Source organism: Erpetoichthys calabaricus, chromosome 1, assembly GCF_900747795.2.
Source record: "Erpetoichthys calabaricus chromosome 1, fErpCal1.3, whole genome shotgun sequence".
NCBI lineage: Eukaryota > Metazoa > Chordata > Cladistia > Polypteriformes > Polypteridae > Erpetoichthys > Erpetoichthys calabaricus.
Window position 1 is genome coordinate 111,829,178 of NC_041394.2, and position 27,640 is coordinate 111,856,817.

A 27,640-nucleotide genomic window follows, 5' to 3' on the forward strand; every position below is an offset into this window, starting at 1 on the left:
CAAGTATGCATGAGACAAAAGAAAAGGTAATGTATTGATTAGCCTTTTAAGCACCTAGGTGCAATTATCTTATTAGTCATTACTACAGTACGGTGTAATGCTGTTAAAAAAAAAGGGGCTTTTACATTATGCTAAATATGACTTGTGATATTTAATTTGTGTGTTTCATTTCAGCATGTTTTTATTTTTTATGCTTTTATTATTAAAATATGTGATTTGCACACATATACCCCAAGGCGAGCAGCAGGTCACAGCTGAGTTAGTGTACTTTTGTCAAATATCCCTCCTACATTGAACCAAATACAACGTAAGGCTTATCACCATTGAATAGCTGTGGTTAAGAGCATTCTAATTATGTGTATGTGACTATGATTGGTCATTTGTACTACATGTAACAGCTGTGCATAAATGGCAACAAAAACACTGCTTATGTAACCTTTCATCTTTACACACCATTTTGTGTCGGTACATACAAAGCCTGTGTCAGATTCCAAGCAAAGTATTGACTTGATTGAGAACGACATGTTTGATGAAGGACTCGAGGCTGCACTTGATTTGTAAGTACTGCTTAGTATGACTTTGAAGCATCACTGCATGCACCTTTCCAGTTGAACTGTCATGGGTATAATTATGTACTCAGAGGCTCTCTGTTGCCCATTCTCCATATGTTGGTTTTCTGAGCAGTGCTTTTTCAATTTCAATTTCAAATTAAGAGTACGGTCAATGTGTCTTAGTAATTGTTATGCTATTCTTGTGCTTCTAGAACATTCACACAAAGACACTCTCCACCGAATGTAAATGTATCATACCACTTACAATGTTCTGTTATGAGCAATTAAGAAAAAAAACAAACACACAAAAAAAGATAGTGACTTATTTACGGTATAATCCTCTTGCACCACCCCCTCCTCCACTGAAGGGACAGAAAGCACCATGAAGTATTTTGTTTTATCCTGTTTCTAATTATGCTCACTTCACTCCTGGCTCCGCCACCAATGCAACCCGCCCAGGAAGGGAAAAACAAACTTAATTACAAACGGAAATAAAATCGAACAGCGGGAGTGAACAAGACTCACATGCTCGCAAGCCAGCAACAGCCTCCTGCGACTCAAAAGTGGCTGAGAAATACTGATTTAGGAGTATGTGTCTTTATGATGATACTTACTACGTATTTTACAAGTCCAAATTTAAGTTGCTATTTTTGCTATTTTCATCAATTAAGATCAACACGTTCATGTACAGTATGTATAACTCAAATGATTCTCCTACCCCTCTGTTGTCCAACTGTCAATTTTGTTAAAATTTGATCATTTTCTGCATATTTTACTTCTTCTGTCCTGCCATTTACAATTGCAACAATATTTTGCCCAACAAAACAACTGAATTAAATTTAAGCTGTTGATTCCTAGAAGTTCCATGAATTTTAAAATCATTTATTTTGATATAAATTTTGATATATAAGTCCTGGGAAGACGTTAAACTGCATCTGGCCCAGCAAGCGGTCCTCCAACTTGCAGGGAAATCATGGGGATTGGTGGCAGGATTGGCACTCCAGCCACCGTAAAAAAAAAAAAAAAAAAAAACAACCTCATACAGCTCCAGCAGAATAGACTCCTTTTTGCTCTCCACGGGAGTAGCTCTGCTGCAGCCACCCACAGGAAGGCAGCTCGCATCATGAAGAGATGGGGAAAAACCCTCAGGAGTCCCATCCCCGGAAGAATCAAAACCGTTGGAGAGCCAATGGGGTTAGGTCTGTTGGGGATCAGAACTGGTGAGGCACATTCGGGTCCCAATTTGAGGTGACCCATACGGTAGGCGCATGGAACGTCTTGTCTCTCCGGCAAGATGATCATCTTCCTCTGCTGTTGGAGGAGCTGCGTAAACTCTGCATTTCAGTGGCGGCACTATCTGAAGTGTGCAGACCGAGGACTGGCCAGATTTCGGTGGGTGGATACACCTTTTATTGGTCTTGTCGCTCTGATGGCTGTCATACTCAGGGAGTAGCTGTTGCTGTAGCGGACTGGCTTCTTCCGATGGTGTCCGATGTCACTCCTTTCAACGAGCATATTATGAGACTCAGATTACGGCACTCCTTGGTGCCTTGTTGTTGTCTCAGTGTATGCTCTGACCACAGTGAGTGATGTCTCGGCAAGGGAGACATTTTATTTGCAGCTTTGCTCGGTGGTTGATGGGTGCCCACGAGGAGACACTCCTCTGGTCATGGGTGACTTCAATGCAGCCACTGGCACTGACAGGGCTGGCTTTGAGGATTGTCTCGGTCCCCATGGGTCTGGTGACCGTGATGAAAGTGGCTCCATGTTCCTTGACTTTGCAAAAGGTGGCTGCGAATCACTGGATCCTGGTTCCAGCTCCCAGAACTGCATCGTTGGACTTGGTACTCCAATACTGGTGGTGCGGTGAAGGAGATCGATCACATCCTCGTGGGCAGATGCTGGAGGCTCTTGCAAAACTGCAGCGTCTACAGAAGTGCCCAGTTTGTGAATTCTGACCACAGACTTGTTCTTGCTACTCTTAGGATCTAGCTCAGGTCTAGCAGGTTACCACTTACTAGGAAAATTAGCCTGGACTTGGCACCAAGACCAGGCAGTTTCTAATGAGTTTGCACATAGTGTTTGTGAGGAACTTGCAAATTTGGGTGCGACTGCTGATCCTAGTGTGATGTGGGAGACCTTTCGTGACAAAACCCTGAAGGTTGCTGGGGGATGTGTTGGTGTTACCGGTGTACCCAGAAGGAGGTGTTTCATCTCGCAGGGCACCCCGGATATCATCGAGAGGAGTTGCAGCTTACTGCTCAATGGCAACTCTGGTCTGTACCGGGAACTGAGAAGGACTGCTGCAAGGGTTCTGAGGGCAGATAAAGAGGTGTTTGTTAGAGGAATCTGTGAGCAAGTGACACACCACCTGTGGTCTATCCACCCACGTCCTGTTTATAGAGGAATTGAAGCATTACGCACATCCGAATCTATTCCTCGGAGAGTTGCAGTCAGGGCGGCTGATGAAACGGTCCTTACGGATGACACTGCAGTAGTGACGTTTGATATCTCTGGGTCCACAGTTCTTGAGGCTGTTCCTCCAATTAGCTGTGAATCAGCTGAGGGGAGGAAAGGCTGCAGGGATCTGTGGTATCTGGGGTGAACTTCTCCAGGCTGGTGGTAAGGCTGTCCTCCTGGAATTGTAAGTTATCTTTGCTTCCATTTGCAAGACTGGCATCATCCCAACTAACTGGAAAATGGCACTTGTCATCTCTATCTGGAAAGCGAAGGGTGATCGCCTGGATTGCGGCAACTACAAGGGTATAACACTGCTCTTGGTGCCGGGTAAGGTCCTTGCTAGGATTGTCCTCAATATGATCCGTGATCACTTGCTCACCTACCAGAGACCGGAAGAGTCTGGTTTTACGCCTAAGAAGTCTCCAGTCGACCCCATCCTGGCACTGACGGTTCTCATGGAGCGCAAACGCGAATATCGGCAGAGTTTCTTTGCAGCCTTTGTCGATTTTTTGACTCAGTTGATCGAGCTGCCCTGTGGGACATCCTGAGGGTTCGTGGGATCCCCTCGGGGTTGCTGGATATTAGTGCTGGGCGGTATACCAGTTCATACTGAAAACCATTTTTTATTTTTGTTATGATATGGATTTTTCTTATACCGCAACACCGGTTTAAATTGCCTAAACGACATTTGGAACGCGGCGCACCTGGAAACTGTTCAAGTGGGGACCTTTTTCACTGCTACACCGCTAAACACAGAGGTGTTGCACGGGGGCTCTTTTTCACTGCTACACCGCTAAATAGGTGTGGTAGTGTAGGTATTGTGCGGTGAAAATGGACAGAGAACATTCCCGAAACTGAAGCTGTAGCTGACGATAAAGTTGAACATGATGACACAGAAGAACTTTTGCCAAAAAAAAGGAGTCACGTCCGTTGTCTGGAGATACTTTGGTTTTAAAAAGGTCAGATGTGGACCATTATGTTCAAATGTGTGAATACGGTTTCTATACTACTGGATAATACTGCAAGCCAAGTTATTTTATTTGTTTTCAATACAGTGTAATGTACCTGGGTACTGTGTAATAGTGTGACGACATGTTGACTTTAATCTCGACGCTTATGATGAGAATAAAGTCGACATGTTGATTTTATTCTCAACATTTCTACTTTATTCTCGCCATTTATGTCAAAATTAAAGTCGACATGTTGACTTTATTCTCGTACTTTGTCATTAAAGTAGAACATCGTAAACTAAACTTCATCGTAAAATGAATATTTAATTTAATGGATTTTCTCAAACCCCGTCATAAGTTATATAGCACATTAAATGCTTTGTGTTAAGTGTTCCCCGAGCATCTTAAACTGACTTCCTCTTGCACTAAGAGGAGGCCCCGGCAGCGATCGCCGCACAGAATACATTCACTTCATGATATTCCTGCTCTCTGAACATTTAGAATGCTAAGATAAATACTTGATATAATTTTCATGGTGAAATGCATTAAAGCATGTATTAATCATGTGGGGGCACCGCGGCGTGGAGGTTGCACTGCTGCCTTGCAGCAAGGGTGTCTCGGGTGTACCCTGACTTGCATTTGCATGTTTTTCTGGTGGGTTTACTTCAGTTTCCTTTCAAAGTCACGTAGAATGTGGGGTTTTGTTATGCTATATTGACCCTGCTAATGTATGTTTTGCTCGTATTCACCCTGCGATGTGCTGGCGACTCATTCAGGGATGGGCGCCACCCTGAATGGATGGTATAATTAAACATGTATAACGAAGATATTTTTAAAGTTCTGAACACTCTATGGGCTAAGTTTATAACTAGTTTTAATTTCACAAAGACGTTTATCATGTTGTGATTGGTTATATGGAGAAAGAAAAATGAAAGATAGGAATTGGGGTTTTGGTACGTCAGATAGAGACAGCACGTGTGGAATAAAGAAAGCCTGCTCAGAAGAACATCCATTGAATTCTGTGTTAGTGTTTCTGACCACCAGATCACAAACCCAACATTTACACAATATTTAAGTTAAACCTGTGCGATACCCATTCATACATCCAGTTCTTTGGAGCCTCGTCACACCTGCCATAAAGTTCTCTACACTGAACATACACCTGGGGACCCCTTACTGCGAGGGAGCAGCACTACCGCCTCACTACCGTGCTTGTTTAATACCTGCTTTAATGCAATTCATCATGAAAATGATATCAAGTATTTATCTTAGCATTCTAAATTTTCAGAGAGCAGGAATATCATGAAGTGAATGGATTCTGTGCGGTGATCGCTGTCTCCTATTAGTGCGGGAGAAGTCAGTTTAAGAAGTGTAGTGATTAACAACTGGGTCGGAGAACACTTAACACAAAGCATTTAATGTACTACATTAACTTATGACGGGGTTTGAGAAAATCTAGTAAATTAAACAATGATTTTAGGATGAAGTTTAGTTTACGACATTCTACTTTAATTATAAAGAGAATAAAGTGGAAATGTCGACTTTAATCTCGACATAAACGGCGAGAATAAAGTGGAAATGTCGACTTTATTCTCGACATATAGTTTGATTTTTTCTTCCCTGTGTCCGTATTTTTTTTCTTCACCGTGGCCCTAATACGATTCTGTAGGGCTATACCACAAATAGCATTATAAATGCAAGTTTTAGTTTTATTATTTATGCATATAGCTTAGCTTGAAGCAAGGTCCATATTAATGCAGTTTGCCTAAATGATAGTTCAGTTGGTAAAGATGTCATCACCAAGATTGCACTTTTTATTTTATTTTATTTTAATTTGGTGAATACTGTGTAATGCACCTGGGCTTGAAGCCTTGAAGTAATACTGCAACTATCAGTAATAACACTATTATTTATTTTATTGTTATTATTTATTAGTTTAAATATTATGCAGTTTAATGATGGTAAAGTTGTTTAAAAAGTCACTTTAATGTGTCAGTGGACAGAGATGGTTAACATTAACAGAAAGTGTAGTTGTTTTACAAAAAATATTTACTATTTATTCCTTTTCTAAGACATGTTCAGTGCAATACAACTTTTGACAAGCACTTCTGGATATTTTACTAAGTCTAAATGCCTCTTTGGATGGTCGAAAATATGTTGTCAAAATTATAGTTTAAGTTTTTGCAAAATTTGTTCAATAAAAAGGTTCTATATTTTGACTGCATCTGTCATGCAATGTGATTCCTTCTCTTCATTAGTGCCACCCCCTTGAAAACTATCACTTTATGGGGCCATGCAAACCTGTATTAATACTTGTGTGCACATTAAAATGTTTTTTTTTTTGTACAATGTACAATGCACTTGACAGTGGAAAAGGTTATTCTTAGCCAGTAACTGCAGTGGAAAATGTGGTTAACATCCACTCATGCATGGGGAAAAAAATACCGTTGAATACCGTGAAACCGGGATAATTTAGAAAAATACCGTGATATAGAATTTTGGTCATACCGCCCACCCCTACTGGATATCATGGCCGGCCTATACACTGGTACTGTGAGTGCTGTGCAGAGTGGAGGTGCAACTTCTTTGTTTTTCCCTGATGATTCTGGGGTTCGTAAGGGGTGTGTTCTTGCTCCTACTCTGTTCAATGCTTGTATGGACTGGGTGTTGGGCAAGGTCGTGGGGTCCAGCGGCTGTGGGGCATCTGTAGGTAAAAAAGATTCACGGATCTTGACTTTGCTAACGATGCTGTGATCTTCACGGAGCCAATGGAGGTTCTGATCGGGGCACTTGAGAGACTGAACGAGGAGTCTGAGTGTCTGGGCTTGCGAGTGTCCTGGATAAAAACCAAGATCCAGGCCTTTAATGACCTCTTGGGCAGAGCCATCAGCAGTGTGTCTGTCTGCAGAGAGAGTGTCGACCTTGTTGATAGGTTTACTTACAGTACCTTGGCAGTGACATTCATGTCTCTGGTGACTCTTCCGATGAAGTCAGTAGACGGACTGGGAGAGCATGGGGGGGTCATGAGGTCGCTGGAAAGGGGTGTGTGGCGCTTCCCATATCTATGAAAAAGGACGAAGGTTCAAGACTTTAGAGTCCTGGTGCTTCCTGTCTTGCTATATGGTTGCAAAATATGGACGCTATCCAGTGACCTGAGATGAACAGAAGACTCCTCTGGTACTGTGTCTCTCCGGAAAATCCTTGGGTACTGTTGGTTTGACTTTGTGTCAACTGAGTGGTTGCTCACGGAGTCCTGAATGAGGCACATTACCTGCATTGTGAGGAAGCATCAGTTACAGCACTACGGCCATGTGGCACGTTTCCCCGAGGGTGATCCAACTCGTAGATCCTCATTGTTGGGAACCCGAGTGGCTGGACCAGGCCAAGGGGTCACCAACGTAAAACCTGGCTGTGGCAGATAGAGGGTCATTTCCAGAGGGTGGGACTGGACAACGTGTCTGTCGGGGGGTTGCCAACCGGGATCCCGAGTTGTTTCGTCGTGTAGTGGGTGCGGCGACGCACTGTACCAGTGCATGATCCCCAACTTGACTTGATATAAATATTATAAAAGATAGCTTTTTTTAAACAAATATTATAATTTAGTCAAAAAGTACACAAACTACAGTTTTTGTGTCCAAATGACCATTCGAATTCTTAGATACTCATAATAAAACATTTTTTGAATATCAAATATATTTTGCTAGCTGTAAGTACAGGTATATTGGGTACCTGAGGAAACAACGGTCTTTCTTCACGTTTCTTTTTTAAGCAATCTGCCATTAATCTCTTCATTGCTTTGGGACAGTTGCTTCGTACTTTACTGAGATCTGGTGAGAGGTATCCTCGCCCCACCATAAAAATAATCTGTGGTAAAAAAAAAAAAAAAAAAAAAAAAAAGACAGAGATAGTTATATATAGTGTGTATTTACAGCAAAACTACTAAATAAAGGGAAAAAAAACTTTTTGGGGAACATTCTAAGATCTCACAGTTCAACTGATACTGTTCAGATTATGGGTTGAAATTATATGAAGTGAAATTTGAATATACCTTATTGTTTCACATGGGAAAATGTAGGCATTGCAGAAGCTCAAAGATTTTATAACAGCAGCTTACCATAGATACTGATTTTCAAGTACTTGTAGCAATTCACTCCCGTAGCAACTTCACCCTGGATCATGATTGACAGCACAAATTCCTTGGTGCAGCAAATGTCAACAAGCATTCATTTGGTCTTGGTAATGTTAAGTTGCAGATACTATAATTGCACTTGCCACGAGAAAAAAAAAGTTCTTTTTCTAACACATACTTCATCTCACTCCAGTTGACAATACACTCTACTAAAGCAAAATAATCTGAATACCTCTGCAGATGACATGGCCTAGCGTTTTATATACTGTCCAAAGTACACAGAGTGAACAGAAAAGTTGACAGTACTGTTCTTTATGGTCCAGTATTACTTACAGCCACATATGAAACACAATCCACGATCCAATGTCCACTGCATTTTTAATTTTAGCAAATTTGTTAGTCTTAAACACAAGTACCACTGATTTTTAAAATATTTTTTTTTCTTATCATAACTATTATAATTATGTTTTGACAAATATTTAATAAATACTGAATTTATACACTGCCTAAATTACAATTTTGACTACTAATGAGACTAAATAGTTAATCTCACTGATCTGAATGGTATTTGGTTAGAATGTTATTTTGAAAAATGTTCCTGGATTTCAGTGAGGGGGTGCAAACATTGCCTTCATAAAAAACAAAATTATTTCTTCTCATATATCCCAGAATTTTAGTAAAGATCTCTGATTTGAATTTATAGAGGTTGCCAGACTTCATTCACTATGGAACCCCTAAAATTCTCAAAGTTGTCACCTCGCCTAATCCAGTCCATCAATTAATTCTTCCCAGTGCTCTATAAGTTTCCCTTTTAGTGCAGCAACCTTTTAAGTTGTAACGGACGTTATTTGTTCCAGCTGTTCAATTCAGGATGTTAGTATACATTTCACATCATCAAGCTGGGCATTACTTTTTTTTATTTTAAATTCCATTATGATCATTTTAGACTAAGTTTCAGATTCCTTTGTGGTAATTCTGCACTCAGTGCAACTACTTTTTACTTACTTCAAATCCATTTATACTCTGATAATTATATCTCTCAGATCCTTTAGTTTGTAGTCCTCCTATGCATTGCTGTGTTTTAAAAGCCCCAGCAGTGTTTGGCAACTACTTGTTCTACTTTGTTAAGCAAGATAAGTGCTTGGGATCCTCTGTCAAACAGGCTGGACGCATGACCAACTCAATATGTAAAGTACAGGCCTAAATCGTCTTCCTTCCACTTGCTACAAGCTAGAAAGTGTCACCCTTTTCAGCTTTGTCTGATGTTGAAATGATCTTCTGGAGACCTAGTGTGCTCTATACCAGGGATTCTTAACTTTTTTTCCTGGCATACGAACTACCACCTTTTTTTCATTCTTAAAATTTTAGGTACTGTGCTCTTATTAATTTAAGGTATAAAATATTCCTTTCTCTGCCCCAAGCCCACCAAATCATGAGAAGGCATGTTTAATATGGTAATAAAGATGTTTTGTATGTGTGTGTTGCTTTTTTTTAATTTCGTACACATTTTTTTAATGCTTTAGCAGTAGTGTGGTTTGATAGGTAATAAAAACAGGAAAGGCTGAAATTTCTATACTATTAATTTGCAAGAAGTATATACAGCTCGTAACATTAATTTTATGTGTGGCAGAGAAGCAGGATTTTCTCCCAGGATAAAACAAATATGTAGATTTCAGTGTAGGAATGTGATCATCAGGGACAACCTGATTTATCTTACCATATGCACATACTATATTTATTCACTTAGTTTTCTGTTCATTAATGAAAATAAACACAGCTTAAAGTTACTATTAAAAAAATATTATTATGAATCAGTGAATATAAAACTATTATTAAATAAAACCTGTCAACTTAAGATTACTATTTAGAATTTCTGTAAAGCACCATTTGTCCTGTTGTTTTCATACTGCCTTAACAGATTAGACTTTTCTAACACTTATGCCTGTACATTAATCCAGAATTTGTCATTTAATGGGACGTCGAGAATAACTGGAGGTGCATGCCATTTGCTCCCATACTATCCAAAAATGTGGTTTTAGTTGTTATAGTAAGGAACATGAGTTTGATTATAAAAACATAACAGACTACATAAATGTACTATTTGTTGATTCAAATTCAGCAATTAAGTATTTTTCTTTACCAGCCTCGAGATTACACACTTCTATTAATGCTTTATCAGGGCTCTGTATGGAGCTGTATTAAAAAACTATTGTTCTGGACATCATTTTGACCGTGTCATTTAAATAGGCAATATTACAAGTAAAAATGATTACAACTGATAGCTGATTGTTCACATTAGCATGCTCTAAAATTGGTCAAGAATTGGATATTTATGATTTCTGAATCATTTCCATAAATTGACAAAAACTTTATGTTGAAATTGAAGTGGGATTTTAATTCTTCTTAATGTGTTACTGCAACTATTTCTGGTTCTCACTTCTCACTCCTCTCTCCCTCTCTGTGCCTTCTCTCAAGTGTACCACTACCAACTTTTTGTGTTCCCTCAAGTACCACCTTGTAACTCCTTGTATACCACAATGTGTGACCACTGATCTATATCAAAGGAATTTGCACCACACATTGTAAAATGAAAATTTGTCCAAAATGAAAATTAAACAGGATACAGGGAGAAGCAGGTATCAACACCTGCCAAATACTAAAGATAAAAAAACACTTGCCATTTTCTTCCTCTATTTACGTGGAAAAGATATAAGTGGATCACATGACCCTGAGTGTCATGTGGATTCAAGTTAGAGCTGCTCTCTTAGGAGGCTTGGTTTTTCCACTACTTTTGCCATTACTGGACCCAAAAGATGATTAACCTTAAAGAGATGGTGTATTTAACAAATACATCAGTGGTGACCTACAAAACTGAATATTAATCAGCAGAAGTCAAAGAGTATAGCTCAGAGATGAAAGCTCCATTTGGGAAGAGGTTATCAGTGGAGTCCCTCAGGGTCTATCCTAGGACCGCTACTTTTCCTATTTTACATTAATGACATAGACTCTGGTGTAGTTAGTAAACCTATGAAATTCACAGGTGATACTAAAATTGCAGGGATAGCAGATATTGAGAAGGCATTAAAAGATAATTAAAAAAAGACAAAACTTGGCATGCACTTGGGATATGCATTTTAACGTATAAAAGTACAAAGTGCTACCTGTGGGCAAATGGAACATTAATTATAAACGTAACATTGGAAATACTATCCTACAGGAAGCAACATCTGAAAAGTATTCAGGAGTTTAAGTTGACACAGCACTCTCATAGTCTAAGCAATCAGTAGAAGCAATTAAAAAGCAAAAAAAAACAAACATAAATCAAGGGACGTTATGCTTAGAGTATACAGTCATATGAAAAAGTCTGGAAACCCCTCTCAGCCTGCATAATCATTTACTCTACTTTCAACAAAAAGATAATAGTGGTATGTCTTTCATTTCCTAGGAACATCTGAGTACTGGGGTTTTTTCCGAACAAAGATTTTTAGTGAAGTAGTATTTAGTTCAAATAAACCAGTAAATCAAATGTGAAAAACTGGCTGTGCAAAAATTTGGGTACCCTTGTAATTTTGCTGATTTGAATGCATGTAACTGCTCAATACTGATTACTTGCAACACCAAATTGGTCAGGTTAGCTTGGTAAGCCTTGAATTTCATAGACAAGTGTGTCCAATCATGAGAAAAGGTATTTAAGGTAGTCAATTGCAACTTGTGCTTCCCTTTGACTCTCCTTTGAAGAGTGACAGCATGGGATCCTCAAAGCAACTCTCAAAAGATCTGAAAACAAAGATTGTTCAGTATCATGGTTTAGGGCAGTGCTTCTCAAATAGTGGGGCGCGCCCCCCCTGGCTCCGTCAAGGGGGGCACGTTTGACCTCGGGGAACATGCTTTTTTATTTTTCTATTTTGATTTTTTTTTTACTGTTCTAGAATAAAGTGCAATACCACTCCACTACATTAAGGGGCAGTGGCGCTCTCATTGGCAGAGTGTGCGCAGGGAGCATTCGCTCGGTGGTGTAGGGGTTTTGTTTGCACTGAGCATGCGCGCTTTGCACACAGTACAAAGTATGAGTATGAAGTGTAGACACGAAGTGTAGCAGACCCTCAAGTGACATCATGAAAAATTTTTTAACAGGGATGAGAAGACAGGCGGAGAAAGAAGAAGATAAAGAGACAAACGAAAGTCTCCCGAAAGCTAAGACGAGGAAATATGACGAAGCGTATGTAGCGCTTGGCTTCACTGTGACTACGGTGGGAGACGAGGAAAGACCGGTGTGCTTACTGTGTCTAAAAATGTTGGCAGCGGACAGCATGAAGCCAAATAAATTAAGGCGTCACTTAAAGACATTACACCCTAATCACGCTGATAAGCCGCTTGAGTTTTTTCAGCGAAAACGTGTTGAATATTGCTAGCAATCATCCCGCTTTCTGACTGCTACTTCAGTAAACCAGCGAGCGTTGTTGGCATCATATAAGGTGGCGTACCAAATTGCTCAGTGCAAAAAACCCCACACCATAGCAGAAGAGCTGATACTGCCTGCAGTATTAGACATGGTCTCTGTCATGCTGGATGACGCAAGTGCTGCAAAAATAAAAACTATCCCTCTGTCAAATGACACTGTTGCTAGACGTATAAATGACATTGCTGACGATCTTAAAGACCAGCTGGTAGAAAAAGTCAAAGATAAACGTTTTGCCTTACAATTTGATGAAGCAAATTGACAGCAACAAAGACTGTTTGTTTATTGCTTATGTACGTTTTGAAATGACAAATTCCCTGTGTGAGGATCTACTTTTTTGTAAATATGTCAGAGACAGAGCCACAGCCGAAGAGTTATTCAAAATGCTAGACTGCTTCCTGACTGAGAATGGGCTAAAGTGGGAGAACTGCATTGGTGTTTGCAGTGATGGTGCACAGACCATGGCAGGGATGAGAAAAGGACTTCGGACTCTCATAAAGAAGGCTTCACCTAATGCTGAGTGGACACACTGTATTTTACATAGAGAGGCACTGGCATCAAGGCACCTTTCCTCTGAATTAAGTGAGGTTATGACTGACATTGTAGGAGTAGTCAATTTAATAAAGACCAGACCACTAAAAACAAGAGTTTTCTCTGCTATCTGTGAGGAGATGGGAGCTGAACATCAAGCTGTGCTGTTTCACAGTGAAGCAAGGTGGCTGTCACGAGGAAAAGTGTTATCCCGAGTTTTTGAGCTCAGAGAAGAGATAAGAATGTTTTTGGAGCAGGAGCACAAGTATGAAGTTGCAAGAAAGTTTAGTGATGAGAACTTTCTGATGAAACTTGCTTACCTGAGTGACATATTTGGAAAGCTCAATGAACTAAATCTACAGCTTCAAGGGAAAAATCAACACCTCCCTCAGGTCACAGACAAGATCAACTCTTTCACTCGAAAGCTTGCAATGTGGGGCAGGCGACTTGATGAAGGAAATACTGTGTCATTTGAGAACTTGCAGGAATTTGTTGACACTACTGACTATGATGTCACCTCAGTGATTCCATATTTTAAGCAGCATATTTCATCACTGATGGGATTCTTTACAAAGTACTTCCCTAAAAACAGTTCCCAGTATGACTGGGTGAGAGATCCTTTTAATGCACCAGCTCCAACTGGTTTTAGCCTTGCAGAGAAGGAGCAGTTCATAGAAATCATATCTGACTCCATATTGAGACTAAGTTTCACATCCCAGACACTGAGTGAATTCTGGCTGAATGTGGAGAAGCAATATCCACTCTTAGGACAAAGAGCTGTGCACATTCTTCTTCCATTTGCAACTTCTTACTTGTGTGAGACTGGCTTCTCTGCTGTTGCTGCTCTGAAAAGCAAATACAGGTCCCGGCCACACATTGAGAAGGAGCTGAGAGTTGCTGTGTCCTGCTTCAAACCCCGCTTCGAAAAGCTGTGCATTGCAAAACGTGCTCATTGTAGCCATTAATCCAGACATCATCTCTGATTAAAAAATCAGCTCAAATTATTTTATATATTTTTGTTTTGCAGGTTAAAGTTTTTTTAATATTGTGCTCCTGAGTAAATGTTGGTGATCAGTTTGAATGCATTATTATTTATTGATTTTATGTATTTTTTTTCAGTATCATATGGTTTGACATGGTCAATCAAAAAATGTTTATAGTTTAATTAAGGATTTAATTTTTTTTGAATTTAGAATGCACTTTAAATCTTTTCTGTTACATGTAATAAAGCTATTCTTTGTTGTAAATTGGTCCATATTTCTTTCTTTTTTTATTCTCTTATACGTTAATAAGGATACAGTGTTATGCAGAGGTGTACTTATAACAATTTTATAGACAAATGATACTATTTATAGTCGCGCGGGGGGCGCGAGATGTTTTCTTCTTCCTAGGGGGGGCATGACAGAAAATAATTGAGAAGCACTGGTTTAGGGGAAGGCTACAAAAAGCTATCTCAGAGGTTTAAACTGTCAGTTTCAACTGTAAGGAATGTAATCAGGAAATGGAAGGCCACAGGCACAGTTGCTGTTAACCCCTGGTCTGGCAGGCCAAGAAAAATACAGGAGCGGCATATGCGCAGGATTGTGAGAATGGTTACAGACAACCCATAGATCACCTCCAAAGACTTGCAAGAACATCTTGCTGCAGATGGTGTATGTGTACATCGTTCTACAATTCAGCGCAATTTGCACAAAGAACATCTGTATAGCAGGGTGATGAGAAAGAAGCCCTTTCTGCACTCACGCCACAAACACAGTCGCTTGTTGTATGCAAATGCTTATTTAGACAAGCCAGATTCATTTTGGAACAAAGTGCTTTGGGCTGATTGAGTTATTTGGTCATAACAAAAAGTGCTTTGCATGGTAGAAGAAGAACACAGCATTCCAAGAAAAACATCTGCCACCTACAGTACTGTCAAATTTAGTGGAGGTTCCATCATGCTGTGGGGCTGTGTGGCTAGTTCAGGGACTGGGGCCCTTGTTAAAGTTGAGAGTTGGATGAATTCAACCCAATATCAACAAATTCTTCAGGATAATGTTGAAGCATCAGTCACAAAGTTGAAGTTATGCAGGGGTTGGATATTCCAACAAGACAATGACCCAAAACACAGTTTGAAATCTACAAAGGCATTCATGCAGAGGGAGAAGTACAATGTTCTGGAATGGCCGTCACAGTCCCCTGACTTGAATATCATTGAACATCTATGGGATGATCTGAAGCAGGCTGTCCATGCTCGGCAGCCATCAAATTTAACTGAAGAGATTTTGTATGAAAGAATGGTCAAAAATACCTCCATCTAGAATCCAGGCACTCATCAAAGGTTATAGGAGGTGCAAAAAGGAAGTATTGATGTAATATCTCTGTTGGGGTGCCCAAATTTATGCACCTGTCTAATTTTGTTATGATGCATGTTGCATATTTTCTTTTAATCCAATAAACTTAATGTCACTGCTAAAATACTGCTGTTTCCATAAGGCATGTCATATATTAAAAGGAAGTTGCTACTTTGAAAGCTCAGCCAATGATAAACAAAAATCCAAAGAATTAAGAGGGTTTCCCAAACTTTTTCATATAACTGTATAATGTACTACTGAGACCGTATCTGGAATACTGTGTGTAATTCTGGTCACCACGCTACAACAATGGCATAAGAGCACTTAAAACTGTGCAGAGGACAGCAGCCAAGTGCATCTCAAGACTTGAGGAGATGCCCTACTCCAACAAAATAGGTTGGAGTTAAATAAACCTGTTTCGTTCTGAGCAACGGAGACTGCATGGGCAGATAATCCAAGTGTTAAGAAATCATCAGTATAAGAAATCAAACAGAGAGATGCAGCTGAAGATTCACTTGTGTTTACTTACTACAAATGCTGTGATGTGATGTAAAAAAGATAAAAACTACTATAGCAATATGATTCCTTTAGAACTATTTTGAGAAAAAAAAATCACTTGCAGTTATAAATAAATACTGTATATTAATTAACCCTACTAGCTATTTAAGAAAAAAAAATCACTTGCAGTTATAAATAAATACTGTATATTAATTAACCCTACTAGCTATTTATACTCACCTGGTCTCTATTGTTGATATTGGAATAAGGTAGTTGTCCTGTCATGAGCTCATAAAGCACAATTCCAAAGGCGTAGACATCAGACTGGAAGCTGTAAGGATTCTTATCCTGCATGCGTATTACTTCTGGGGCCTATAAAATGGTACAAGGGAATTTTTTTTTTTTAATAAAAAAAACCTATAGAATATTATTTCTTCATATAACAAAATGAGGATATCAATAACAGTATTCACTACTAGCCTTTTTTACTGTTACCTAGATTCTAATGTATCCTCCCCATTCCCTTCTGTTTTATCAGCTCACAGATGAATGGAAAATCATTTCTGGTTTATAGAATAATGCAAAATACAAGGCATCCTGGGTGATCTAATTAACTTCAAGGGCTCTCTAAAGGCGGGGGTTCCAAAAATTAATTTCAAAACATATTATAGTGTTATAAATCATTCACCACCAATTAGCGTTGCCAAGTTCAGGAAGCTCTTTGCAGAAAAGACTTGAAGACAACTGTCTGTCAATGTTTCACAGACAGGGCATGGAGAGATGCTTGAGAGGCAACAGTATGTTCAGCAATGAGTACATTTTAAGCCCACACAAGTGTTTCTGCTTGCCTGCAAAAGGCATCACCTCTATAATAATTAAGAGTGTGATGATGATTACTGATGCTTACAGTGCTCAGGTAAGAAATAGCATGAGGTTAGCTACATGTTATTTTTCATTCACATTTGTTGTCTTGTTGTTTCAGTGGCCCAAAGAATGGAGATGTTAAGTCATTAATCCAATTAGGCTCTTAAGGTACAATATTGCTATTTATTGCTTTTCATGTCTGTTATTGAGATGAACCTGTGGCAGTGCGATTGAGAGGACTCTAATTCCCAGCAGTCAGAAGAAATGTGCAGGGGAAGACAGGTGGTAGCCTTTATTGGTACCCATTTTTAAGAGAATCAACATTTAGAGGGAAAGGAACAGAGTGTAGTTGCCGCAGTCTTTCACACGCAGCATGTTAAGTGTGCCTATGTTGCAAAAAGTATCTGCTCTGAAGTAAAAGGATGCATGCGTTTTGTTTACAGAGTCTGCATCAAAGTAAAATTTGATTTGTCTACTTAAGCTTTTAAGAAGTGACAGCATTCTCCATAACTAACTCAGTGTGTATTCCATAGAACCAATGCAAAATTTTGCAACAATGAAAAGAAAAGTTTAAAATGGGGAAAAAGTAGACATACACTTTCTAGGTGATTACAAACTTTTGCTTATTTAGTCCTTACATGTTTCTTGAGAAAGCTATATCATTCTGTACATTCTTGAACATAGAAAGAAATTTGTGCTTTCATCTTACCAGGAGTAAACAGCTATAACATGGCGGTGCGCTTAGATGCTGCGGCTGTGTGCTCTCTGACTTAGAGTTTTGTTTTTCCATCCTGCCTGGATAAATACACATATAGCCGGCTGGAGCTGGCAGCGGCGCAAACAACATAAACAAAAAAGGGGGTGCTGAGGCAGCGTGATAGTGAGGCTAAGGAAGCCGCCACACAAACCACCGCTTCCAAGCATTTTCTCCTCAAACGTGAGGTCTCTGGCAAACAAACTGGTCGAGTGGAAGCTGCAGATCACAATGGAAAAGATCTTCAGGGACTTCTGCATCCTTCTGATCATGGAGATGTGGCTGAAGTCTTTCATACCAGACACGGCTATCGAGATAGCAGGCTACACAGCACACCGTCAAGACAGGACAGAGAGTTCCGGTAAGAAAAGAGGAGGGGGGCTGTGCATTTATGTGTACAATAGCTGGTGCACAAATTCCATCATAGTCACCAGACACTGCTCTCCAGACGTGGAGTTTATAACAATTAAATACAGACCCATATACCTCCCCCGTGAATTCAAAGCCATACTGCTAACTGCTGTGTATATGGCACCAGATGCTAATGCTAGCTTGACTCTGGGGCTTTTGCATGACACCATCAGCAGTAAACAGAGCAAGTATCCTGAGGCTGTTCACATAATTTATGGGGACTTTAATCATGCAGATCTGAAAGCAGTTCTCCCCAAATTCCATCAACACATAAAGTGTACAACCAGGGGAGTAAAACACTGGACAAACTGTACACAAACATCAGACGGGCCTATAGGGCTAAACCTCTAGCATACCTTGGCCAGTCTGATCACACATCCCTGCTTCTGATCCCTGCATATATCTCCCTCAGGAAACAAGCTCTCACTATTACCAGGACTGTTACCATATGGCTCAAGGAGGCCTCCCAACAGTTGCAGGACTGCTTCCAGAGAACCGACTGGGAGGTTTTTGATCACCAAGACCTGGAGAACCACACTACAGCAGTCCTGGATTATATAAGGTGCAGCACGGACAATGTCACCAGGGACAGATGCATAAGGATTTATCCCAACAGGAAGCCCTGGATGATGAGGGAGGTCCAGAGTCTGCTGAAAGCCAGGAATACTACTTTCAGTTCTGGGGATGGGGCGCTTTACATTGTACCCAGAGTGAACCTGAAGAGAGGCATCCGAGAGGCCAAGGCAGCGTACACAAGGAGGATAGAGGACCATCTGAGGAGCAACAACACCAGGCAGGTGTGGCAGGGAGTCCAGCACATCACCAGCTACAAATCCAGCAACTCCTCGGCCGCTGAGGGAGACGCTTCTCTGGCAGAGGAGCTGAACATATTGTTTGCCCGCTTTGAGGCGACACCAACAGCAGCTCCATCACAGCCGCCTGTTCACAACAGCAACATACTCACGGTGGAAGAGTGTGAGGTGAGTCGGGTGATGAGGAAGGTGAACCCGAAGAAGGCTGCAGGACCTGACGTGCTTTGAGAAACTGGTGCGGAGTTATATCATCGCCTGCCTGCCAGCAGACCTGGACCCATTTCAATTTGCTTACAAAGGAAAGAGATCCACAGAAGACGCTGTGGCCACAGCCCTTCATGCTGCCCTGACCCACCTGGAGCAGCAGGGGAGTTACGCCAGACTGCTCTTTGTGGACTTCAGCAGAGGGTCAGGCTGGGTCACAACACCTCCACTGCTCTCAGCCTCAACACCGCGATGCCGCAGGGTTGTGTGCTCAGCCTGCTCCTCTACACCCTCTACACATATGACTGTGTCCCCACTCAACATAGCAACAAGATCATAAAGTTCACAGATGACACAACGGTGGTCAGACTCATCTCAGGCAAGGAGGGTGAGCTGGCATACAGGGACGAGGTGGAGCGGCTGTCAGAGTGGTGCAGAGTCAATACCCTGCTCCTCAACACCACAAAAACGAAGGAGCTTGTTATTGACTTTAGAAAAAACAAAACTGACATCGAGCCACTCATCATTGGTGGGGCCTGTGTGGAGAGGGTCCTGGTGTTCAAGTTTCTGGGCATTGAGCTGGAGGATGACCTGACCTGGAGTGCCAACACCAAGGAGCTGCTGAAGAAGGTGCAGCAGAGACTGTATATTCTGAGAATCCTCAGAAAGAACCATCTCCCCAAAAATCTGCTCCTTGCCTTATATCACTGTTCCATTGAGAGTGTGCTTATGTATGGACTGTGTGTGTGGTACGGCAGCTGCACTTCCTCAGAAAGGAAAACACTCCACAGGGTCGTCAGGACAGCAGAGAGAACAATTGGTTATACCCTCCCCACTCTGGAACAAATCTACACCTCCCGATGCCGCAAAAAAGCAATAGACATTTCATTGGATTCATCACATCCTGGTCATTGCCACTTCCAGCTTTTGCCATCGGGCAAGAGATACAGCTTTTATCCAAAAACAGTCATGGCCCTGAACTCGGAATAAAACTGCTACATATCATTCTGCCAATGTGCAATATAGACCTTAAGTCAACCAGTGCAATTTGTATATATAACAAGTGCAATTTGCATATTTTGTAAAATACTTTTATTACTATTCGGTTTGTTATTATTTTCTCTCTTCTTGTCTTTTTAACTCTTATGCCTCACACGGAATCGACTGCACCTTCAATTTTGTTGTTCCTTTGTATAAAAAGTGACAATGACAATACAGATCTATCTATCTATCTAATTATTCATTATAGGACCATATCAGGATCATTTCTGTATGGTTAAAATGCACAAGTATACCCTAAATACATACAAACATTGGCCCAGTTGCTGTTTTCAATTTACATAAACATGGGCTCTAAACAGTGCTAAATAAAGTGTGATGTACTTCAACTCTGTGTCTTTTTTTTAGTTTAAGGAGCCACTATTGCCAAGATTTAGCAAACACTGGCTTATGAAAAACATTTTCACATTCTATGTGTAACAGCAGGTGACAAAATGTTAGTGGAACAAGTCATCCGTTTGGTAGTAATTTGCCAAAATACATAACATGGCATATCACTGAAATTTATTTTTCATATTTCAGTCTGTTTAAAAGGAAAAAGCAATACTTTTCTATTACTACAAACAGGAAACATTTGGATTCAAATTACTGGCCTAAAAAAAATAATGAATTCATCTCTAACTAGGTGATTTTTGCATTAATTAATTTGCTCCTGGTTTAATCTTTAACACTCAAAGCTAAAGCTGTTGACTAAACTCATAATTCACAGAAGTATCTTTCTAAATGCATATGTAGAGAAAGGCCAAGCAAAATGATTACCCTAAGTTCTTGTCAATAAGCCGCGGCTTATCTAAGGAAAAAAGTTGTGAAAATGAAAAAATAGAATATCGGCTTATACATAAGTCCGGCTTATACATCCATCGCGGGGGTTGCGTTCCAGAGCCACCCGCGAAATAAGAATATCCGCGAAGTAGAAACCATATGTTTATATGGTTATTTTTATATTGTCATGCTTGGGTCACAGATTTGCGCAGAAACACAGGAGGTTGTAGAGAGACAGGAACGTTATTCAAACACTGCAAACAAACATTTGTCTCTTTCAAAAGTTTAAACTGTGCTCCATGACAAGACAGATGACAGTTCAGTCTCACAATTAAAAGAATGCAAACATATCTTCCTCTTCAAAGGAAGAAACAAATCAATATGTCTGTTTGGCTTTTAAGTATGCGAAGCACCTCGGCACAAAGCTGTTGAAGGCGGCAGCTCACACCCCCTCCGTCAGGAGCAGACAAAGAGAGGGAGAGGGAGAGTTTGTTTTTCAGTCAAAAATCAATACGTGCCCTTCGAGCTTTTAAGTATGCGAAGCACTGTGCAGCATGTCTTTTCAGGAATCAGCTTTACAAAAGATAGCAACGTGAAGATAATCTTTCAGCATTTTTAGACGAGCGTCTGTATCGTCTAGGTGTGCAAACAGCCCCCCTGCTCAATCCCCATACGTCAGCATCACAGATAGTCAGCGCAAGATTGACAGAAAAGTAAGCAATCTAGCTTCTCAGCCATCTGCCAATAGTGTCCCTTGTATGAAATCAACTGGGCAAACCAACTGAGGAAGCATGTACCAGAAATTAAAAGACCCATTGTCCGCAGAAATCCGCGATATATATTTAAATATGCTTACATATAAAATCACAATTTAAATGACCGCTACGCGCTCGTGTTGACTCGGCGACGCCCAGAGCAGAAAGAACGCGCTCCGGCCGCTCCAACCGCGCCATGCGGGGAGTGAGAGAGACGGCAATATCTCACACTCTCTCCCCCCTTAAAGAAATTAAATGGGCGCGAGTGAGACCACTGACCTCCCTCCCTTCTATTAGTTATAGGTTATAGTATGTTCGGCTTATCCATGAGTCCGGCTTATCTATGATACGATTTTATTTTAAAAATTCGTATGATTTTTGGTCTCCGGCTAATACATGAGTCCGGCTTATAGACAAGAACTTAGGGTACATCTTGACTGAAGAAGGGGCCTGAGTTGCCTCGAAAGCTTGCATATTGTAATCTTTTTAGTTAGCCAATAAAAGGTGTCATTTTGCTTGGCTTTTCTCTACATTCATAATGGCTAACACGGTACAACACCCTAGTACTATAAATGCATATGTCAAATTTTGTGAATTTCTGAGAAGTAGTTATTTCCATGAGATGATGCCCCAATTTAACACATAAACTATACAACTATAGAGACACATGCACTGCAATTATTTTTAAGGAGATTTCTGCCAAGGTAAAAAAGTAGAAAGAGCACAGCATTGTTTATTATTGAAGTGGCACCCTTGTTAATTTATGACATTAGGTTTTATCAGCGAAATACAGCCACACTTATTTATGTTGAGCATCCACATTGACTCACAGAAATTGTCACAGTACAGTGGAACCTCGGGTCACAACCGTAATTCGTTCCAAAACTCTGGTCGCAACCCGATTTGCTCATGACCCGAACTAATTTCCCCCATAGGATTGAATGTAAATACAATTAATCCGTTCTAGACCATACGAACCTTATGTAAATATATTTCTTTTAAAGATTTTTAAGCACAAAAATAGTTAATTATACCATAGAATGCACAGTGTAATAGTAAACTAAATGTAAACACATTGAATAACACTGAGAAAACATTGAACAGAGAAAACTAACATTGCAAGTTCACGCTACAGCCTTATGAACGGCTCGCTGTAAACTCTTTTTTAATGAGTTTTAAGCACAGGGAAAAAATTTGAAAAATCCTTAATTTATACAAAAACTAACCATAAACAACCAAGAAAACTTAACATTGCATGAGTTCATGCTACAGCCTTACGAACCGTTGTGAAAAACCTTGAACAACAGAGAAAACTAACATTGCAAGAGATCACGCTACAGCCTTACGAACTGCTCGCTGTAAACACTTTTTTTTTTTTTTTTTTTAATGAGTTTTAAGCACAGGGAAAAAAATGAAAATTTGAAAAATCCTTAATTTATACAAAAACTAACTATAAACAACCAAGAAAACTAAACTTGCATGAGTAGAGTTCTGGCATGAAGGAAGTGAGAAGGAAGAACTAGTCACTCGTAGAAGGATAGTTTTGCAGCAAATCGCCATGAATCTTCCTGGCTTTCTTGCATAACATCGCCTCGCTTACGCTATCCCCTGCAAGTTGCTTCTCATTCAACCACACTAGCAACAGTTTTTCCACCTCTTCCAGCACTTGAGGCCTCTGCTTGGTTAACACTGTAACTCCTTTTGCAACATCAGCTGCTTTAATGGCCTCTTTCTGCTTTAGAATAGTCGAAATCTTAGATTTTGACTTCTTGTACTCGGCGGCAAGATCAGTAACACGAATGCCACGCTCATACATTTCAATAATTTCTTTAATTCAATTTCAATTTTCTTTGAACCTTCCTTCTCACCCACACTACCACTCTTCATTTGCTTAGAGGCCATGGTTAATTGCAAAATTAATGCAAAAGTACATGAAATAGAACACAAAGAGTTCACAGCGAAAGCACGCACGTCTGACCAAGAACAATGTACGGGGAGAGACTGAACATGTGCGGAAATCATCGGCACGTACGAACCAGAAGGGAAACTGGCTTGTTTGTCACCCAAGTGTGTGGTCGTGAACAGATGCAAAAGTTTGGTGAACTTTTTGGTCGTAACCCGATTTGTACGTGTTCCGAGACGTTTATGACCCGAGGTTCCACTGTATATTTGACACAAGAATATTTTTAGAAATAAGCTGGTTAAATATACGCACAATATAACTAGTTTTAGGCACATTTTAACTACCGTAGAAATAGTAAAGTCTCTTTTATTACTGAAGCCTTGCACTTGTATATGTACGAAAAATGGACTTTATTAGTGAAATGCAGTTACATATGACTAATTAATGCTTAGCTTTCATATCCTATTTAACACACACACATATTTATCCACTAAACAAATATTTTAGCCTAGGGGACGCAATGAACAGCATATATCTGAGATAGCCCAGTGCCAAAAATGTGTACTTCACACCTACAGTAACATGCTTCAGAATGACATCACAGGGTGTGGTGGTTGCAGCCAAGGAGGGATCTGCCACTGGAGGCATGCAGACATACCCTTTTCCATTAAACAGGTTTCATTAATTGTGGTCTTTAGTTACTGCTGTAATAAAAACATTGCAAACATACACTAAGCAGCAAGACTAATACATTTTGCCCAAATGTTTAAAGTGAAGAACAGCAAGTGTGGCAATGAGTAGTACAGGGTTACAGACTGAAAAAACAAGGCAAGATTGAGCACAGTGGATGTTAAATAATAGCCATAAAAGCACAGTGAGTTTGGGTAAGAAATTCACAAAATGGAATGAACCAAGACAATTCTGAAAGTGTACTTTAGCATACAATAGATCCACTCCTCTCAAGTGCTCTGCTAAAGAATTTAAAAGCAATTATGAAACAAATAGGAAGTAAAGTAGGAAATACATACCATCCAAAGAATAGATCCTGATAACTGCTCAAACTGGTGTGATCCACTCCATCTAGACTTCACAGTTGCCAATCCAAAGTCACCTATCTTTACTGTAAGGTCTTCATGCAAGAAAATATCTTTGTAAGATACAGTTAAGGAAAGACTGATTTTTTTTTAAACTTAAACATTTGTCTATTCATTAACAAGGGGGCTCCGCCCCCTGCTCGCTTCGCTCGCCTACCCCCGGCGTTTTGAACCCGTGCCAGCTGGGCAGCCACGTGTGAGGATGACGCACGTTTAATACAGAGTGTTCGCCCGTGTCACTCTGGGGCCCCTCACTGTTAATACGGAGCTCCGTCCGTACTATTATGCGGTGCATTGTGGACTACTGCGGACCCCGTAGTGTTTCCCGTTTCAGTTTGTATCCCGGTCAGTCGAGCTTTTGTTTTTGAAGCTTTTGAATTCCGGTCTTCATTATCTGTAACCTGCTGTCCATGTGTTTGGCCCCCTCGTTTAACCTGTTTATGACGTTTTAGTTTGCTTTCTACTCTGTCTTTCATTTCTGATCTCGCTTTATTCTGCTTTTGTTTCAATGACACCTGGTGCGTGGTGAATATATTTTCCCTTTTTCGAGTAATAATCTTCATTTGTTTGCGATACTGTGATGTTTATCGTACTGTTAATAATGCATCACTGTAATGTGATTCACCTATGCTGTATATTTTGGACGTGTGAGGATGACGTATGTTTAATACGGAGCGTTCGCCCGTGTCACTCTGGGTCTCCCCACTGTTACTACGAAGCTCTTTCCGAACTGTCATGTGGTGCATTGTGGAGCACTGCGGACTCTGTAGTGTTTCCCGTTTCACTTCGTATCTCGTTTAGTCGAGCTCTTTCTTTTTGGAGCAGTGCCTGCCTGGTCTGTGGCATTTCAGACGCACGTTGTAGGCGCCTGCGTTCATTAATTATATCTAGGCAGGCGCGTGTTTGTATCTCGGTCACTCGAGCTGTGTTGTGTTGAATCCGTGCCTGCTTTGCCTACGCAGTTTGAGACGCGCGTTGTAGGCGTCCACGTTTATTAGATCTGTCCACGAGGGCTCGGTGTCGAAGCTGTGTTAGTTGTTGAGCTGTTTGGTTTTGGAGCCGAGACAGTTTTGCTTCCGCGGTTTCAGACGCGTGCCCGTACCATCTCGGGTTTGATGTATGAACCTTTGTGGACTCCGTGTAACCCGCTCTCCATGTGTTCGTCCCCGTTCTTTAATTCCTTTATAAAGTTGTACTTTGTTTCCTACTCTGTGTTTTATTTGTGACCTCGCTTTATCCTGCTTGCGGCATGCCAGATGGTTCGTAGTCTGTCTCGTTTTATTCTGGGAAGGGGGGCTTTGTTCTGTAACCTGCTCTTCATGTGTTTGTCCCTGTTCTTTAACCTCTTTATGACGTTTTACTTTGTTTCCTACTCTGACGGTTCGTAGTCTCTCCCATTTTGCTCTGGTGCGGTTTGGGGGGGGCTTTGTGTGGCGCCTGTGCACATGCGTAGTCTCTCCCGTTTCACTCTTGGGGGGGGGGGGGGGCTTTGTGTGGCACTTGCGCACTATGTCTTTTGCGTCCACGGGCAGGTCCCTGCGTCCATATCCGGTTTACCATTCTCATTTAGTAATATGGATTTTCATTCAAATGTCACAGTGAGCTAGAGCATATTCTGACAACTCTGCATGCAAGGCATGAATCACCCTGTTCTTTGCTGGGCACACTCACACATACAGCCAGACTGTCCCAGTTAAGATTTTCTATCTAGCCTGAAGTAGTAACTTCCCTACATGCAGATGATTCTGAATATGTGTAATTATTCTGAAGTCACTGTTTAAAAATGTATTGTTTTGTGGATATCTATGAAAACAAATCAAATTCACTACACTGCCTTACTTGGAACCAATGTGTAAAAACACCTCAAGGTATTAAAAGGATACTGTTGCTTTTAAGATCTCTGTGGATGATAGATTTGGCGTGCAAATAGCTAAAAGAAAAAAATTTGATTAGAATTGTGTTGGTGAAAATGAAAGTATAATTCTATGTTTACAATGATGATAGAAACACTATACACAAATACATAATGTATGCTTTCAGAATTTCTCAAAAACAACATATTCACATTTACTTTCTCTTTTGTCCGAGTGAAGAATGTAAAATTGAATTGGCAAAAATAAATTAAGGAACCTGAAAGTAGAATAATTCATCAGTCAACAAAAAAATAACATGAAAACCTTTAGCTTTCAGCTTCAATTAAGAAAATACTTCTGTCCTGCCTTTGAACTGCTATAAACTATATTCTTGTTTAAGAATAAAAAAAGATTACTATGTGAATTGGTCTGAACGAGCTGCCATATATACTGTACTACAGTGTTTTTATATAACAAATTGTAAGTTTTATTTTTGTTTTTTTTTTTTTTTAAATAATATCCATACCGGATCGGTCGAGCCCCAGGTTTAACAACGACCGCCACCAGTACTATTAACCAACAGAGTGCTGGCGGAAATTGGGCTACTGTTGGCCGAAGAAGATGAAGGAGAAGAAGAGGGGGGAGACGTGTCCGGAGGCAGGAGGAGAGGAGGAAAGTAAAGAGAGCGGAAGAGAGGGTAGGAACTGAATGTTGGCAGTATGACTGGTAAGGGGAGAGAGTTAGCAGATATGATGGAGAAAAGGAAGGTTTATATATTGTGCGTGCAGGAGACTAAATGGAAGGGGAGTTAAGGCCAGGTGGATCGGAGGTGGATTCAAATTGTTCTATCATGGCGTCGATGGGAGGAGAAATGGAGTAGGGGTTATTCTGAAGGAACAGTATGTCAAGAGTGTTTTGGAGAGTGAAAAGAATGTCAGACAGAGTAATGATTATGAAGCTGGAAATTGGAGGTGTGATGATGAATGTTGTTAGTGCATATGCACCGCAAGTTGAGTGTGCAGTGCGTGAGAAAGAAGATTTTTGGAGTGAGGTGGATGAAGTGATGAACAGTGTACCCAAGGGACAGAAAGTGGTGATTGGAGCAGATTTCAATGGGCATGTTGGTGAAGGGAACAGTGGAGACGAGAAGGTGAAGGGTGGCAAGGACAGGAATGAAGAAGGTCAGAGGATAGTGGATTTTGCCAAAAGGATGGACATGGCTGTGGTGAATACGTATTTTAAGAAGAGGGAGGAACAT

General features: G+C 40.5%; 1 protein-coding gene across 1 annotated transcript in view; it reads right to left on the reverse strand.

Moving 5' to 3' along the window:
* The window catches only part of braf (B-Raf proto-oncogene, serine/threonine kinase), a 319,102-nt gene that overhangs the window by 55,529 nt on the left and 235,933 nt on the right, over positions 1 to 27,640 (reverse strand). The window contains exons 14-17 of the mRNA XM_028805204.2: positions 26,413 to 26,459; positions 24,464 to 24,582; positions 16,152 to 16,283; positions 7,691 to 7,825 (exon numbers count right to left, since the gene is read on the reverse strand). Coding sequence (XP_028661037.1) covers positions 7,691 to 7,825; positions 16,152 to 16,283; positions 24,464 to 24,582; positions 26,413 to 26,459 — 433 coding nt within the window. The remainder of the gene's footprint in view (positions 1 to 7,690; positions 7,826 to 16,151; positions 16,284 to 24,463; positions 24,583 to 26,412; positions 26,460 to 27,640) is intronic.